At 44.5% G+C, this 18,879-nt stretch overlaps 1 protein-coding gene across 1 annotated transcript in view; it reads left to right on the top strand.

Moving 5' to 3' along the window:
* The window catches only part of ANO2 (anoctamin 2), a 156,506-nt gene that overhangs the window by 41,310 nt on the left and 96,317 nt on the right, over nucleotides 1–18,879 (top strand). Inside the window, exons 8-10 of the mRNA XM_081191598.1 lie at nucleotides 868–909; nucleotides 9,981–10,045; nucleotides 16,305–16,439. Of these exons, the coding sequence (XP_081047724.1) occupies nucleotides 868–909; nucleotides 9,981–10,045; nucleotides 16,305–16,439 (242 nt within the window). The remainder of the gene's footprint in view (nucleotides 1–867; nucleotides 910–9,980; nucleotides 10,046–16,304; nucleotides 16,440–18,879) is intronic.

The raw sequence follows: 18,879 nt of genomic DNA, 5'->3' as shown, positions 1-18,879 counted from the left end.
GTGTCCCACTGTTGGTAGTGGTTAAGAGTGGTGGACTTGTAATCTGGTGAACCGGGTCCTCCACATGCAGCTGTGGGTGACCTTCGGCTAGTCACACTTCTCTGAAGTTTCTCAGCCTCACTCACCTCACAGAGTGTTTGTTGTGGGGGAGGAAGGGAAAGGAGAATGTTAGCCACTTTGAGACCCCTTCGGGTAGTGATAAAGCGGGATATCAAATCCAAACTCCTCCTCCTCCTCCTCCTCCTCTTCTTCTTCTTCTTCTTCTTCTTCTTCTTCTTCTTCTTCTTCTTCTTCTTCACTGGACAGCCTCAGTGAGTTTTCAGTTTAAGGCATGGTAGTGGGGTAGATAATAGTTTACAGAGATGGGCAGGAGTAAAAGGAATTTTAGAAGTACAATGGTACCTCGTGTTACAAACACCTCAGATTATAAACACTTCGGGTTACAGACTCCGCTAACCCGGAAGTAGTACCTTGGGTTAAGAACTTTACCTCAGGATGGGAACAGAAATCGCCCAGCGGTGGCAGCAGGAGACCCCATTAGCTAAAGTGGTACCTCAGGTTAAAAACAGTTTCAGGTTAAGAACGGACCTCCAGAATGAATTAAGTTTGTAACCAGAGGTACCACGGTACATAGATTTTGTGGCAGTTAGAAATGACTACCGGTAGTTTCTAAAACCTCTAGGGGTTTCCTCTGAATGACAGGGAAGGCATTGATGTGGGTTGTATTGACCATGTTTGGCTTAAAGCACCTTAATACTAAAAATTGTTGTTGCTGCTGCTACTGCTGCTGTTCTTGCTACCTGCCCTTCGCTAGCAGGTGACTCCTGCTCCCTACAATATTTCTTACCAATAGCATTGTCTTTTCAGGGTGAATATGATGGTGAAAACAAAGAAATGAATGAAAGAAAGGTAAAATAATTTACATCTTCAGTTTGGTTGGCGTTGGGTCTGAATGTGTCGATCTGTTCACGGCAATCAAGCCTTTGTGCTGAAAATATACTGCAAACTGGGCACAGTCCAGTCTGAAGCTCTCCTGCTCTGTCACAGCTCCTGTTAATTTCAGCAGTGTTTGCACAGAGGAATTTTCCATTGGATTTGTTGCCCGCCACCCCAGTCTCCAAGCGGTGCAAGATTCCAGGGGTTCCAGGCACTTACACAGGGTTCAGTGTCCTTGAAACAAGATACAGCCGAGATTGTGGCAGAAATTTTAGGATATGTGGCTTGTTTACACACATATTCAACCTGAGCCTACAATGGAGGTGCTCACAGCATTAACACCCCAAGAGGGTCTCCCATTTGTTGTTGTTTAGTCATTTAGTCGTGTTCAACTCTTCGTGACCCCATGGACCAGAGCACGCCAGGCATTCCTGTCTTCCACTGCCTCCCGCAGTTTGGTCAAACTCATGCTGGTAGCTTCAAGAACACTGTCCAACCATCTTATCCTCTGTCGTCCCCTTCTCCTTGTGCCCTCCATCTTTCCCAACATCAGGGTCTTTTCCAGGGAGTCTTCTCTTCTCATGAGGTGGCCAAAGTATTGGAGCCTCAGCTTCAGGATCTGTCCTTCCAGTGAGCACTCAGGGCTGATCTTCTTCAGAATGGAGAGGTTTGATCTTCTTGCAGTCCATGGGACTCTCAAGAGTCTCCTCCAGCACCATAATTCAAAAGCATAAATTCTTCGGTGATCAGCCTTCTTTATGGTCCAGCTTTCACTTCCATACATCACTACTGGGAAAACCATAGCTTTAACTATACGGACCTTCTCCCATAGTTACAACCTAGTATTCCTGCAGAAATCAAGCATGGCTCTCCGTCTCTGGCTTCTGCCTACTTCTAGCCCAGCTCACACACATTCCACGCTTGCTTTTGTCTTCCTTACTACCAGCCATGTGAGGGGGGGGGTCATTTTCCACAGAGCACCTTCTATTCTTATACTAGCCGTACTTAGGGCCTTTAACTCAGCAAGAAACTTACCTGGCTAATTCAACAATGGAATCCTCCAGGACCCCAAGCATAGCTGTCAACCGTCCCTTATTTGGCGGGAAAGTCCCTTATCCCAGCGCCATGTCCTGCTGCTGTCCCTTATTGATGATGTCCCTTAAATTTCCCGGTTTCAAAGGAAGCAGCTCCTCTCCCTCCTTCCCTCCCTGCCGGCCAGGGAGGAGGGAGGCTCCAACTGTGTTGGTTGGCTGCATTGCTCACCCAAAAAGGAGTCTAAGAATGACTGGGGGGTGGAGCTTGCATGCCTTGTGCCAATCAAATTCGCTGCGTTGCCTGGGGACTCGCCTTTGCTCAGCGCTTCCCAGCGGAGAGGGGACGGTGGTTTTCCTTGCTGCATCCCCTTTGCCAGGTTGCTGCGCTGTGTGAACCACCACTTGAGGCTTTGTTTGGCTGCTGGCTGGGATTTCTGCCTTTGGCTCGGAGGGGCTCAGAAGTCGAAAATACCTGTGCTCTGAAAATCCCTTATTTTGGCTGCTGATCCCTTATTTCCGAGGCTACTGGTCCCTTATTTTTAAATCTGTTAGTTGACAGCTATGACCCCAAGAATTACAGGGAACGCAGGCATCATGCAGGGTGATCCCCCCAAACTCACAACAATATTGTGTTGCTATGACCTCTGTGTTATTCTTCCACCGGGTGTCTTCAGTATAACTGTTTGTAGAAATGGTCAAATAGATATAATTTATGAAAGCTGCCTGTAAAAAAATGAATCTGTCATAGCTAGCTTTCAGCATTATATCCCATGCTAATAAAGAAACAAAAGCAGAACTACTAGTTTGATACTTGGAGAGGAAAGGGAGTGATGCATTGATTTCAGAATAAATAAGGGGGGTTATTGGTCATTTATATGCTGCTTCTCTGACTGAGCCCAGGGCATTTAGAGAAGAAGAAGCATTTGAAACAGTCTGGAATATGCCCCCAGTGCAGAAAATTGCTACTGAAAATTCCCTTAGTTGTTTACAGCACTTTGGGGGGAAGATAGCAGGGGAAGGGAGTTCAAGATGAAGCTGCCATAGTTTTAATATTTATTTGTTTTTTAACGACCCCCTCCCCAATGTTTTTACCTGTACTTATTTTATATGTAAGCTGTCTTGAATCCCTGTCAGGGGAAAAGGCAGGGTATAAATGAAAATATAATAATAGGGCCCTTTATCCAGATTGGGAGCATATTCCAGATCAGAGTCCCACATATGCCCCCTCCCTTAAAACCACATTAAGTACCTAAAAAAAACATGAACAACCTAATTTATACTTTGGCTCTCATTTTCCTCAGCTAAATGCTTTAACTTTTCCTAATATAGGAGATGGCCAATAATTTTGGATGGTCTTCTTTTAGTCTATAACATCTTACTTGAAATGGGATGCCCAGCCCCACATCTGCATATATATTTTCTAAATGTGGCCACAAGCAGTGCTTTTTTGGGGGGGGTAACGCAGGGGTACGCATACCCCTTAACATTTTGTGAATCTTTGTACTTTTGTCCATTTACTGTATTCATTTTTCCCAATTTGAACCATAAAATGTTGGTTTTCTTGAGTCAAAATGAGAGTACCCCTAAACATTTTTTTAGGGGGGGGGAGCACTGACCACAACTATAGATTGATACAGCAAAATTAGCATGCTCACTGCCATCTACTTTCCTAATAATTCCTAGCGGTCCATTTGCTTTTTTTCACTCGGGTGAAAATGCTCCACATTTCTTCAGATTAAACTTCCTCAGCAAAAGAAGCTAGGTTAGTCAGGCCGCTGGTTCATGTTTTAGCTGCCTTTCTGAAGCCTCGGAGCTCTTGCTTATCACTGCACCATACCATGCTATGAGTCTTCCCCTTCTTAGCCTTGCTTTCCATCCTATCTCTATTGGACTGGTGAAAGATTGCCAGTTTCCCTTAAATACTGAAAGTGCTAAATATGCCAATGCACAGGAAAGTTTCCTGGTGGGATTGCCCCCCCCCCAAAGGAGAGTTTGGCAAGACAGCATCTGGCCACTAAGGGGTGCTGAAAATCCACAAATGGATAACACGTTGTCAGAGATGCATAAGTCATCAGTAAATGGAGGTGCATAAAGCCTGAATAAATGGAGCGTCATTTTTATCTGTATCAGCCCCAAGGAGAGGTAGCCGAAACTTTCTTCTGGAGGGCAAAATGCTGACATAGCAGCTAATCTTGCAAGGACTCACTGGATATCACAGCAAAAAGTGGAAACGCTACTTTAAAAAGACTTAGTGCCTGGAAAAATATTCACCCCAGAAGTTGGGCTGCCCTTCTCCTTAACCTGCCCATTTAGGCCCTCTTATGAAGTGTTAAGTATTAAAAACATAAAAGGTTCTTTCCAGAAATACTGCATTGATTGCTCACACATGTTCCTATGGCCCAGCCATAAGACTTGACTATAGAATTTCTACGTATAACATCATCTGTTTTCTATCTGAACCTGAATAGTTTCAGTGTTTAATTTCCTGAAATGCCCTGATCAGGTTTAAAGTGAAGGGAGACATTTTTAAAAAACGGCTTTCAGCCCTTTTGATGGTGTTTCCTTTAAGGTACATAATGCAGCTTCCATTTCCTTGCAGTGTGTGGCCCTCAGACAAAGGTAGACTGACACTAACTGGGTTTTATTTTCTTGTAAGCAAGCCTCCTTGATTAAGATTTATGTACCAACTCATAATTTTGAATTATGGTGCTGGAGGAGACTCTTGAGAGTCCCATGGACTGCAAGAAGATCAAACCCATCCATTCTGAAGGAAATCAGCCCTGAGTGCTCACTGGAAGGACAGATCCTGAAGCTGAGGCTCCAATACTTTGGCCACCTCATGAGAAGAGAAGACTCCCTGGAAAAGACCCTGATGTTGGGAAAGATGGAGGGCACAAGGAGAAGGGGACGACAGAGGACGAGATGGTTGGATGGTGTTCTCGAAGCTACCAGCATGAGTTTGACCAAACTGCAGGAGGCAGTGGAAGACAGGAGTGCCTGGCGTGCTCTGGTCCATGGGGCCATGAAGAGTCGGACATGACTAAACGGCTAAACAACAACAAACCAAATCATAAAGCAAAAGCCAGTCCTAATCAACCACCTTCAGGTTCTTCTTGTGGGGAAAAACAAATGATGCAAATGTTCATAGAATTGTGGAGTTGGAACGGACCCTGAGGGTTATCTAGTCCAGCTCCCTCCATTCATGACAGATGGTCCTCAAGCTCTGCTTGAAAACCTCCAAAGATACAGAATCCACCACCTTTCCACTGTCAAACAGATCTTGCTGTCAACAAGTTCTTCCTCATGTTTAGTCTCCTTTCTTGCAATTTGAATCCGTTCGTTCAGGTCCTACGCTCTGTGTGAAATGACACTCCGAATTCAAGAAAACCAGTGATTTTATGAAACTTTGGTTCAGCCTCAACGGGGATATTTCCTGAAAAATGTTTTAATAGTGAGAACATTCTTATTTAATCCGTCTTGGTGCTCTCGCTCTCACTAATACTGGTTCAGATTTCTTGTTTTCTCCTGATGCCAGCAAACTAGTGAGGGTGATGAATCACAAAGATGCATGGCCAGTTAGATTTTTCTGGGTGATGATGTGCCTGAGGAGAACAATTCCCATATTAGCTGGCTGAGTGATCTCAAAAAATAAGGAATCCCATCAATGAATGCAATTCAGTTTTGGCTACATGGCTACACCATGGATAGCAAAGGAAGCCAATCGAAAAAGAGACCGAGAGGGGAAAATATAATTGGATCAACAAAACATTTTCACAGTCACTGCCAAAATAATGTCAAAAGAGGCAAGCACTTTTCAACATTGCAATAATATCCCTTAAAAAGAAGAGGTAGTGAGTCATTTTGTCTCAACAATTCTCATAATAAATATACTTTAGAAAAGCTGCAACTCAAATATTTTCAGCAACATTTCCCATCTTGATAGGCGGCTATGCAGACAGCCCCAAAAAGAAACTGTTTATTACACTGGTCAACAACAAATTTGTTGTCTGCGTTTTTTCAGTTGATTTGGGACGAATCTGATGCGCTGAATCCAAAAATCACATTGATTTTGCTCAATCAGGTCAAGTTTTTGAGCTATGGCCACATGTCTTTTTTTACATTTTTGTTCACATGTACGCTTGTGTGGAGCATTTTAGAAGAAGTTGGTGGGGGTAAAATGCCATGTTGAATAATTGTTTTGATTGGAAATGATTATTTTAATGACAGGAAATATTCAGGTCCGATAGTTCTGGGTGATTATGTCGAAAAGGGATCAGTTTGAAGTCATAAAACCTCGAAATCTTCCATAAATTGGTGCGGCAAAGCATAAAGTTGCTTACCATGCTTATTTTGGTATTAAACTTGGTGACCAAGAAAAAGCTTGGGTGCCACACATGGTGTGCAAGGCATGCACCGAGACTCTACGTGGGTGGACCAATGGCAAGAGGAGTTTGAAGTATGGAATTCCCATGGTTTGGAGGGAACCAACAAACCATGTCACTGACGGCTACTTCTGCGCTGTTGATGTGACTGGGATCAACAGAAAGAACCGGAGCAGCCTCAAGTATCCTGATCTTCAATCAGCATGTCGTCCTGTAGCTCATTGTGATGAAATTCCAGTGCCTATCTTCAGAGAACTTCCTGACATTAGTGACGAAGATGCCTCCAGTGTTGAAGGATATGAAAAAGAAGAAGTGGTTCTTGAAGATGATACTCCACATCCATTTTCCCAAAAGGAGTTGAATGATCTAGTTCGTGACCTCAGCTTGTCAAAGGACTCTGCCAAACTGTTGGCATCCAGATTGAAGGAAAAAAACCTCCTCTCTGACAGTGCTCACATCAGCTTCTTCCACAACAGACATCAAGAGTACCTCCGTTTTTTTCTCGGAAGAGAAGGGCTTGGTGTACTGTGCAGATATTGCGCAGCTTCTGCTCAAGCTTGGAGTGCCACAGTACGAACCCAAAGATTGGAGACTGTTCATTGACAGCAGCAAGCGATCACTGAAATGTGTTCTGCTACACAACGGCAACCAGTTTGCCTCTATACCCCTGGGTCACTCGAGTACACCGAAGGAGAACTATGAAGCGGTGAAGTATGTGCTGGAGAAAATTGGTTATGATCAGCATAAGTGGTTTACTTGTGTTGACCTGAAGATGGTGAACTTTTTGTTGGGACAACAGTCTGGCTTCACCAAGTACCCATGTTTTCTGTGCATGTGGGATAGTAGGGATTGTGCTCAGCATTACACGAAGAAGTACTGGCCTGTGCCGGAGGAATTGGTGCCTTGCAGAGAAAGAAACGTCATCAACGACCCTCTGGTGGACAGAGACAGAATACTCTTCCCACCGCTGCGCATCAAGCTCGGCTTAATCAAGCAGTTCACCAAGGCTCTGGACAAGGATGGTGACTGCTTCATTTACTTGTGCCAGGCTTTTCCAGGATTGACCATGGAGAAGTTGAAAGCTGGCATCTTTGACGGTCCTCAGATCCATCAGCTCATCAGAGATCCAGAGTTCGGAAACTCAATGAACGAAGTGGAACTGGAAGCGTGGAAGGCATTTGTTCTGGTAGTGAAGAACTTTCTTGGCAACAATAAGGCCAGAAGCTACGCAGAACTTGTCAACAACATGCTGACTGCTTTCAGAAACCTGGGCTGCAACATGAGCATCAAGATACACTACCTATTTTCACATATGGACTGGTTTCCTGAGAACCTGGGTTCAATGAGTGACGAGCAGGGGGAGAGATTCCATCAGGACATGAAAGAGATGGAGACCAGGTATCAGGGTCGCTGGGACGCAGTCATGATGGCTGAGTACTGTTGGACTCTGAAGAGAGACCTCCCTGCCGCTGAGCATTCCAGGAGTTCCAAGAAACAGAAGTTCAAGCCCTGAAGTTTGAAAAATGGTGAAGCAACATGCAATTTACGTGTACTTACCTTTATCAATGCCCACCATTCAGTTTACAGTAATCAATGTTTCTATCAGGTAATCAATATATGTTGTTGGGAAAACATTTTTTTCTATTAAAAACATATTTAGGATGATATGTTTTGACAAAAATCAGCTGATAATGCTGCAAAAATGTAATTGATTTTGTCACAAGATCTGATTTTTTTCAAATCAACATAGCACAAAAACCTGACCTGATGGAGAGAAACGGATGCCATTTCCTGATTCAGCAGTGCAAAAATACCCTAAAGCAGTTGTAGAAATCTAGACAACATTCAAAAAGTAAAAAATTGTTGCCCAGTGTTATTTGTTTTAATATATACTAGAAATACATAATTATCTCACAATATATTATCATTCTTAGAAGTCAATAATGAACCTTACTCATTGCAGTGTGCAAAATAGTGGGCATTTGATTTGCTTTTCAGTGCAATTCTATCCATGTTTGCTCTGATGTAAGTTCCCCTGGTAATCATGTTTAAGATTGGACAAGGTTGCATCTTACTAAGTTATACTTAGAGTAAACTCATTGAAATCCCTGCCTTGTTCATTGATTCTAGTGGATCATCTCTGCATATGACTTAGCTGGATACAGTGGCGTAGCGTGGGTTGTCAGCACCCGGGGCAAGGCAAGTAATTTGTGCCCCCTAACCTGTGGATTTTAGCAGGGGACAGAGAGCTGCGAGTGCGAGCGCGCGCCCCCCAGATGTTGCGCCCGGTGCGGCTGGCCCCCCCTGCACCCCCACGCTACGCCACTGGCTGGATATATCCCTTAGCCTGTACATAGTTGTTTTAAAGACGATATCCTGGAAAGGTCATTGAGGAGTAATGATGTGTGAGGAACAGTTGCCAGGAAACTGGAACACACATGGTACATAGGGGTGCAGCGTTCATTCAGAACTTCCACTGACACCTTGTCTGAATTTACTGTAAACCCTATTCAGTTATAGTTGTGTCCAGGGCATACAGCCCAATTCGATAATGTTTATTTGGAATGCAAGCCCCACTGCTTCCAGTTGGGTAAAAAAAAGGTAAAGGTAAAGGACCCCTGACAGTTAAGTCCAGTCGCGAATGACTCTGGGGTTATGGCGCTCATCTCGCTTTACTGGCCGAGGGAGCTAGCGTTTGTCCACAGACAGTTTTTCCAGGTCATGTGGCCAACAGGACTAAGCCGCTTCTGACGAAACCAGAGCAGCGCATGGAAACACCATTTACCTTCCCGCCGGAGCAGTACCTATTTATCTACTTGCACTTTGACGTGTTTTTGAACTGCTAGGTTGGCAGGAGCTGGGACCGAACAGCAGGAGCTCACCCCATCGTGGGGATTAGAACCGCCGACCTTCCGATCGACAAGCCCTAGGCTCAGTGGTTTAGACCACAGCGCCACCTGTGTAAACTACTAGATTAATGCACATTATTTATCTAGTCCCTACTCTACCCCTTCCTGTTTAGGCTTTTTGGGTTTATTTGCTTAGATTACAACCCAAAATTGTATTGTGTAGACTTGGAATTATTTTAAGCACAGTAAGTGGTAATAAACCCCATTTCAAGACAGGTGACTATAGGCCACCCCAACCCCTGTCAGGGGCAAGGGCAAATAACCAGAACACCACACGTTGAAACAGACCAGAACTTTATTGACTGTAGAAAAGTAAGCAGAGTTGGTGTGGCACTGAGATAAGGCTCTGTTTTGCCAACAGACTGGTCATGGGTATGTGATGAAGAGGGTGAATCAGTGTAAAAGAAATTTCTTCCCCATTTCAGTGATGGAAACGTTACTGCCAGCTGACTAGCTTTGTTTGATACAACCCTCAGTGGTTAATTTTGAAAGATACTCTGCCCTCAGATACTCTGCATTTTAATCCAGCTGTTCATATATGTGCTACATGATACACTTTTTATTATTATTTTGCATGTTTTGCAGCATGTTCAGGTTTCAAACTTGAGCTCACATCTCATGGGACTCAGTCATGGCTCCATTTAAGCCCCGAAACTTTATTTTTATTTTTTGTCATTTAAATGCAGTATGTCAACAGTATATCTATTTTCCCCACACAGCTGCTGTATCAAGAATGGGCACGATATGGATCGTTTTACAAGTTTCAGCCTATTGATCTTGTAAGGTAATTGATTGCACAGCAACAGCTTCTTGGCAAAATTGTAAAGTTCCTTCTTTGGCAAAACTGGCAAAGTTGCACTGATTTGCACTAGGGGAAGATTCTGGTCAGTGGGGCCTTGCATTGAGAGGTGGGCAGTTAGCTTCTCCCTTTCCATCATACTAAATCACAGGTTTTATTGCAGAAGATTTAATGAAAGATAATATTAATGAAAGGTGATGTACCTTTCCAAAATGTCTTCAAAGGTTCTGAGCTAGATTCTGAGAGGCAAAGTCATTGAGAGGCTTTTGCATCTCCGTCAAATGAATTTCCTCTTTCTGTTTAGGAATTTCCTCTTTCTGTTTAGGAAAATATTTACCATCCAGTACATTAACTGCTCATTTCCATACCCTCCCACATTCCTCAGATGAAAATAGGAGCATTTCTCACTTCCTTGCAACTGATCCTCCTCAGCCTCCCGTCTTTTGTGACCCTGTTATTTCCACTACCACTATATCAATGGGACCAGCACACACGTCCTCCACTGTCCTGAGAAAACCCCTTAATCCTGATTTGATTTGATTCTTTGGTAGATTGAAAAACACACATCAATAAATAAATTTTAGAAAGGGGAAAAATTAGACTCAGGTGCACAAAGCATTTTTTTTAAAAAAAAATCAAAAGAAGAAGAAGAAGAAGAGTTTGGATTTGATATCCCGCCTTTCACTCCCTTTAAGGAGTCTCAAAGCAGCTAACATTCTCCTTTCCCTTCCTCCCCCACAACAAACACTCTGGGAGGTGAGTGGGGCTGAGAGACTTCAAAGAAGTGTGACTACCCAAGGTCACCCAGCAGCTGCATGTGGAGGAGCGGAGACGCGAACCCGGTTCCCCAGATTACGAGACTACCGCTCTTAACCACTACACCACACTGGCTCTATGCTCCCCCTTTCTTCCCACCCAGGAAGAAGAGCCAGTGTGGTAAAGTGGTTAAGAGCAGTGGACTCATAATCCGGTGAACTGGGTTCGATTCCCCACTCCTCCACATGCAGCTGCTGGGTGACCTTGGGTAGTCACACTTCTCTGAAGTCTCTCAGCCTCACCCACCTCACAAAGTGTTTGTTGTGGAGAAGGAAGGGAAAGGAGATTGTTAGCCGCTTTGAGACTCCTTAGGGTAGTGCTAAAGCGGGATATCAAATCCAAACTCTTCTTCTTCAGGGCAGCCCTGTCCTCTGCCTGCCCCTCAGAGCCAGCCCATCACACAAGACTGGGCCTTAGAAGCCATAGCCTCTCCTTCTCCTCACCTGCTCTCCAATAGCTGCTTGCTACGAGCTGCCCAAGAGAGGCGACCAGCAGCAGCAGCCATGGAGAGGCAACAGGATGTTCTTTCTCAGCCACCACAGCCATCATCATCATCACCATTCAAGATAAGTGCAGGCTCATCCTCCTCCGTGAGCTCAGCAGCAGCAGCAACACTGGTGGGGGAAATAGGGACATTCCAGGATCAAATCAGAAACCAGGGCTGTTGTAATTTCTGGGCTGTCCCTGGAGGGTATACAGTTCATGTTGAACTCAGGTGCCAGTCTTGCGTAAGCCAGTTCATGGAGTGTGAGCCTTCAACATGCAACACCATTCTTGTGGAATGCCAAATAAGCAATTACTCTTCATGCAACCATCGACATGCTTAAATAGCGTGTCAAAAGAACTTCCATTAATTCAGATGTTTGGTTATATAATCTAGAGTTGCATAACCTTTTGCAAAACTGTGGGCCACAGTCCCTGTGTGCAGTGAACAGGACCAAAGGCAAACGTGGAAGAGGCAGCCCCCGCACCAGCCACAAACATCCATACACCCCACCTTCATACTCATCCATCCCCCCTGGCCTATTCATACACAGCCCATGTTCCCCTTTCTCAGCGCTGAGCAGGGAATTGCAGGGAATGGCCAATGGAGGAAAAGAGCAATCTCTCGTTCCATCAGCAGTTCACTTCCACGCTGGAGGATCATCAGGCCTAGCTAGCAAGTTGTTGAGACTGACAATGTAGCCTAGAACATCAATCAGTGGTGCACCATGCGGGAAGCAGAGCATCTGCAAACAGGTCAGTGTGGAAAGGGTTCCCTGCAAATCGAAAGTTTGAAAAGCACAACACGGAGGCATGCATCTCTAAGTGGAGTGAAGTTAGGAGGCAGAATTTGGATTCTTCCTCCTGTGCTCAAAAACTGCTCCTGTGAAATATACTCAGAGTCGCAAGTGATTTCATGCTCTTTATTCAGCTCATAGTGGTGAGGAGGAATGAATAAAAGTCCCCTCAAAGTCTCTGCTTTATATACATTATTTACACAATGGGCTGCACATGATTGGCTAATTCTGGAATTCTACTGTAAGCCAATCAGGTTGTGGATTCACTTATATCTGGAGCATGATTGGGTGGTTCCTGCCAACCAATCATACTGCTGCATTGTTCTTGGACCAATCAGACTGCTGCATTCTGAATCCTATTGTTCTAGGACCAATCAGACTGCTGCAATTTGGATCCTATTGTTCTAGGACCAATCAGACTGCTGCAGTTTGGATCCTATTCAACTCAGTACATAACATCCTGCCAGAGCTTTTTGGTTACCTTTTGCCAGGTGTTGCAACAGATATGACTTCTGCTTGCCATTCTGTTGTGTAAGAGAGATAAGTAGCTGCACATCATATGACTCATGGTTGCGTGAATGTGGGAGATTTAGAGAGAGAGGCTGGGATGCAAGAAACCAAATAGGCACCCCAGATAAGTGACTCAGCAACATTTAGTATATTTTGTTTATCTTGCCCCTTTCTGTCCTAAAGGCATTTCAAATTCTTTCCAGTCTATGTCACACATCAAAATGCTGTTCCAGATAGCCCAGGCATGTAAAATGCACCCCCCCCCACACACACTTTTTATCCCTCAACTCCTTCTTTATTTACATTTGGGTTACCATTCCAGTCCATCAACTCTTTCACCACTTTGCTCAACACCTCTAGGAAACTCCCCGGCAGAGTGTGTGGTCTAACCCTCTAACCCTCCGCCCACGGTTGTCTTCAGCAATTACTATTCAATGGCATACTGCCTCCAACCTTGGATGTTAAATTTGGCTATCTTGATTTGCGTGTTCAGACCCAGAAACCTTCCCCCTAAATAAATTTACACTTGACTTAAACTGGTTTTGGGCAGAATTTAGGCCACAACTTTATTGATTACTGAAAGTGAATGGTTGCATAGCTTCTGGTTTGACTAGCTGCCATGCAGGTAGCGCTGACCCAGGGCACCAGCATAGGTCAGTCAGGGGTGAACACCTGAATAAGCAGAAAGCTGGGAAGAGGCTAACTCTGCCACCCAAATGTCCCCCTGGACTCAGGCATGGGCACAACCCCCTCTCAGGGGTTGATCAAACCATCAAGTCCCTGGATTCCTTTAACGGAATACCCTTCACATAGGGATGGCGAGAGCGTTCTCCCATCCCTATCACCTGAACCAGAGCCTATCCGCAGCCTTACAAGTTGTGACGATTTGCTACGCGGCAGGCGAAACCCAAATGGCAACAGCCAATCAGCCAAGTGGGGAAAATTCCTGCCGTGCCCCTGTCCCAATGACAGATGACACATGGCGGCATAGCAAGGCCAAGCGCAAAACCCTAAAAGTATGGAGAGGTGAGCGGGTGTGCCAAATGCAAGCACCGAAAGAGGAAGCTCTGGGTCACGTGCATGGGCATAAATAGGTCCCTCGATCCGTTTAGACTGCACCCCATTGACCAGATTGTACCCAGCTTCGAGGGACCTACCAATTGGGTGTTGTGGCTGACCAATGTACCCACCCACAACACAGGGTGTCGGTTGTCCAGGTCTCATCGCAATACGTTCCCTCTTTAAGGGAGGACCCGATTAACAGGCATTGCTAGACATCTCCATGAATTTGCCTAATCCTCTTTTAAATCCAGCTACATCGCAAGAAAGCAAATTCCCTAAATTAATTATTGGTTGTATGAAGAAGCATTTCCCTTTGGTTTTCCTGAATCTATGGCCTATCAACTTAATTAAGTGACACTGAGTTCTAATGTTATGGGGAAACAAGAGCATTTCGCTCTGTATAGCTTTGTAACTTTGATGCACACTGCGCCCGACTCAATTCCAATGGGTCATACATAGGAGAATTTATTGTGGATTGAGCCTTAATTAACTCTCGGTAAGTATTTATACCTTCTTAAAAAACCACTTCTGACAGGATTGGGGTGTTAAAATGGTCTGCAAGTAAACTCAGCGGACTGTACTTTTGAATATATATAAGTAGGATTTTGCTGCTGATCTCCTAAAGATCTTTCCATGTTCTGTACATCTTTTTTCTGTCTCTCTGACAAAACATCTTAAATATTAATTTAAATTCTAGACAACATTGCTTGGGCTCAGAAGAGGCAGGTGCCTCCAAAATACCTTGGAACTCTTGATTTAGAAACAAAGCCAGTTGAACTTTATGCTCTGAATGCCACCTTTTGACATCTTTGCTCTTTTCCCTTCTGAGACTTCCTCAAAGTCCAATTTTATTTGCTTTAAAAAAAAATACCAGATGTACACATTTACAGGGGGAAAGAACTCGTTGAGAGTACAAGGCACAATGATCGGAATCATGCAAATGAAAGAGAATATCTAATCCTGAGCTTTAAAAAAGAAAAGGGAAAAAAGGATGTATTGGTTCTTACTGAGCTGACTCTTACAGTTTTATAAAGGTCTCTTTAGTTTTAACTTTGTGATACAGGAGGAATAGAAATAAATGAGAGAATTAATGTCCAATACATTGCAAATGAGGTGAAAATTGCTAGGGTTTAAATGTCATCCATCGTTTCTTGAGAGTAAGCATGAACTATCTAGATGATTAGCAACTAGATGCACTTGTCACTTTTTATGGCTTTATCTATGTTCTCTCTCTCTTTCTCTGTCTGCTTCTCCATTCATGCTCATCGCTCATTCTTTTGTCTAATGCAGATTTTAAGCCTTTATTATCTGTCTGTTCTGGTTAATCTTGTATGACTAAGTGATACGTTGACAACATAACAATGTTAACAATTATGATGCTGTGTTTAATAATACATAAACATGTCCTATTTTTCCCCTCCTAAATATTTAAAGGAACTTGATTGTTTCAAACTTCTGTGTCTATAAATTTACTGCTCACTGAACAGCTGAATGTAACCTTTCTGGCAAACTCTCAGAGAAGATACTTGGCAATTACAAAAAATAAAAAATAAATGCCAGCAATTGTGTATTGCCAAAAGGTAATAAGCAGGGCTGGCCAACTTATTTTTGCTATCCCAGGCTGCTGCATGGCATGAAATACCCTTGAACTTCCCTTGATCTTATAGTAAAGCGTTCCAGCAATGGGGGCTGGAGGATGTGCTGCCCATTTACACCAGGAAAAGAGATGATAGTCTGAGAATTAAGTCGGTAGGTCACCCATGAGAGGGTAGTGCTGGTGTAGATTTCCTTTATTGATTTGATATCTAGATGTCTACTTTGCCTTAATCGAGACCACTCAACTATAGAACCTTTTGGGTTTGGTGCAGAGGCTAAGGAGATACTACTAGATGAGGGGCAATTCCATGGTGTAGTGTTTGTGTAGCCCAGTGCATGATGTTGTCAGGAGTTCAGCCTACACTCGAGTAGGACCCTGGTAGAGAGACATGCCCAACTGGCATGTTCCCTCCCTCCTGGCTGATTGTTCGGGAGCTTCATAAGCTTTCTTCAGCCCAAACATCACAGCAACCGATGCCAACCGACACTGGCACACTTAGGGATCCGCAGAGTCTGCACAGTTTGTGTGACATACCTCAGCAACTCAGCATTTTGGCTAATCTACTTTATTTACATATAAACACACATGGAGCACTGCAACATGGCTCCCTCTCTCTCTAGTGTCAGACAGCGAAGAGGAAAAAACAAAGGACAATAGTCCCACTTCATGGAACACAGTAAAACAAACATCCTGTCTCCGTCACTTCCCACTCTGTGGAGTCAAAACATATACCATCATGTGAAAGACAAAAATCCCATGACTGCAATCATGGAGTAGGAATTCTAAGATGGTAGATGAGTCCATAGCAAAAAGGAAGTTCACTTTCTTTTCATATCTTGCACATCAAAGCAGTTTTACTTATCTGTTTTACAATGGGTGGTTAACTGTACTGTTTGTAAAATACGTTGATACTATTGAGGAACCCCTAGAAGGACTGTTACTAATCTTTTGAAATTTACATTATGTTTTCTTTCTTTAGAAAGTATTTTGGAGAAAAAATTGGAATGTATTTTGCCTGGCTGGGCTTATACACAGAGTTCCTTATTCCGTCTTCGGTAGTTGGAATCATTGTGTTCCTGTACGGATGCTTAACCATTGAAAGTGACGTTCCTAGGTAAGACTGCACATCCACAATGTGGTTTGATATCTAAGATGATGTGCTGCTCAGGTGCATTCTCGATGACTTTGTGCTGCAAGGCATCCATTTACAGAGCTGGTAAGCTGAAAAAGAATGAGGATGAGATTTTTTTTACTCCTCCAGTTTCTTTTAAATGCTTGTCTGTCCTCCATTCATTAAAAGTACATTGCCCTGCTTGCTACCATTGCAGTGTCCTGCCATACAAGCATCTGGCCAGCACCTTCCATTGGTATGTTTTTAATAGGTATTAAAAACCAAACTTTCTGTTCTGGCATTGCGTGCTGAGGTCCCCCAAAACCCCTTCCCCAATAACTCACACATCACACATAATTTTTTGTTTAAGGTTTTTGGCATAATTTTGGCCACAACTTTATTTGCATACAAATTGTGAGTGGTTGCTTAGGCATTGGTTATGACTATCTGTCACCCCCCCCCCCCGCCTTGGGGGACAGCACTGACTCCCTAGTCAGTCCCGGAGGAACAAGGGACAGAGTCAGCTGGAGCTGCGTCACAGGCCCTCAGCTACTCCGCGCATGTTCCTTGAAGCTTACGCGGCCCGCACCCTGCCGTCAGGGTTTGGACGAAGGGCATGGTAAGCTTCAGAATTCCTTTAACGGAATACCCGTGCAGCAGCAGCATTGGAGGGGCAGGCACAGCCAATCCATACCCCTCCACCAACCAATTTTAACCAATGCCTAACCGCCAACCTTACAAGTTGTGACGATTTGCTAAGCAGTAGGCAAAACCCAAAAGGCACGCACTAATCAGCCAACTGGACAAATTCCTACTGGGCCCTCGCAACAATGCGAGCGACCCCATGACAGGCAAAGCAAGGTCAAGGCGCAAGCCCAAGCAAGGGAGGGCGGGTGGGAGATCCGGTGTCCACAGCAAAAGAGAAAGAGAAAGCTGTGGACCCTGCTTTATATAGCCATTGATCCCACCCCTAAATTGGCAACATCAAATTTACCCCAGTAACAACATCCTCCAATCTGCTCCCAGGCCTCTAGCCATCTATGGCCTGGCAACTAAATGGGGTTTTGTTTGGCCCCAACCGCAACACGTGCTCTCTTTTATGTGAACACGCTTTCTCAAATATATCTCCATCCTCTGCCTCCCCCCCCCTTACTCCCCTGTCTTCATATGCCTAATCTCTGAGGGCCAAACTACCAATTAGCTTCAGTCATGTGTATTGGTTTGCTTCAACATTGACTTCTCCCTCTCCACCCCAGCAAATGCAACCATATCGGCTGCAATCGATAGTGGAAGATCAGGGAGTGTGTTTGGGTGCTTTTAACAGAGAGAATGTATACAGAAGTTGGTGCCATGCCCCTTAGATTGTAAATATGAAGGTAGGATTTGTGACTCTTTATGTCACAAATAATGGGGCACGGGTGGCGCTGTGGTCTAAACCACAGAGCCTAGGACTTGCCAATCAGAAGGTTGGTGGTTCAAATCCCCGCGACGGGGTGAGCTCCCGTTGCTCGGTCCCTGCTCCTGCCAACCTAGCAGTTCAAAAGCACCTCAAAGTGCAAGTAAATAAATAGGTACCACTTTGGCGGGAAGGTAAACGGCGTTTCCGTGCGCTGCTCTGGTTCGCCAGAAGTGGCTTAGTCATGCTGGCCACATGACCCGGAAGCTGTACGCCGGCTCCCTTGGCAAATAGAACGAGATGAGCGCTGCAACCCCAGAGTTGTCCGCGACTAGACCTAACGGACAGGGGTCCCTTTACCTTTACCTTTACCTATGTCACAAATAAAGACGCGGGTGGTGCTGTGGTCTAAGCCACATAGCCTAGGGCTTGCCAATCAGAAGGTTCGTGGTTTGAATCCCTGCGACAGGGTGAGCTCCTGTTGTTCGGTCCCAGCTCCTGCCCACCTAACAGTTCCAAAGCACACCCGTGCAAGAAGATAAATAGGTACCGCTCCGGCGGGAAGGTAAACGGCGTTTCCATGCACTGCTCTGGTTTGCCAGAAGCGGCTTAGTCATGCTGGCCACATGACCTGGAAGCTGTCTGCGGACAAATGCCTGCTCCCTCGGCCTATAGAGCAAGATGAGTGCCGCAACCCCAGAATCGTCTGCGACTGGACCTAATTTTCTGGGGTACCTTTACCTTTACTTTATGTTCTGTGAACAATGCCTAGCTACTGTAAGCCAAAATGCAGTGATTTTGCATTCTTCGTTAAAGACAAGTAAACATATCAGAAGCTGTGCAGTTCCCCAGTTACACTATAAATGTGACTTCTGTTCTGTCCATTAACTCCGTATTATACATTCTGAAACTGTGCTATCATTGGGTGAGGTGTACTGAAAGTAACATTACCGTGAGTACAAAAAAGGTCCCACCTTTCCAACAAGAATGTAATTTCCTTGTCCTACAAAAATGCTCTCTTATAATATCTAAAGTGGTGGAGTTTAT

Source organism: Podarcis bocagei, assembly GCF_964188305.1.
Source record: "Podarcis bocagei genome assembly, chromosome: 4".
In the NCBI taxonomy this organism is placed as follows: Eukaryota; Metazoa; Chordata; class Lepidosauria; order Squamata; family Lacertidae; genus Podarcis; species Podarcis bocagei.
The sequence above is the reverse complement of the archived record's forward strand: the minus strand, read 5'-3'. Positions and strand labels throughout refer to the sequence as shown.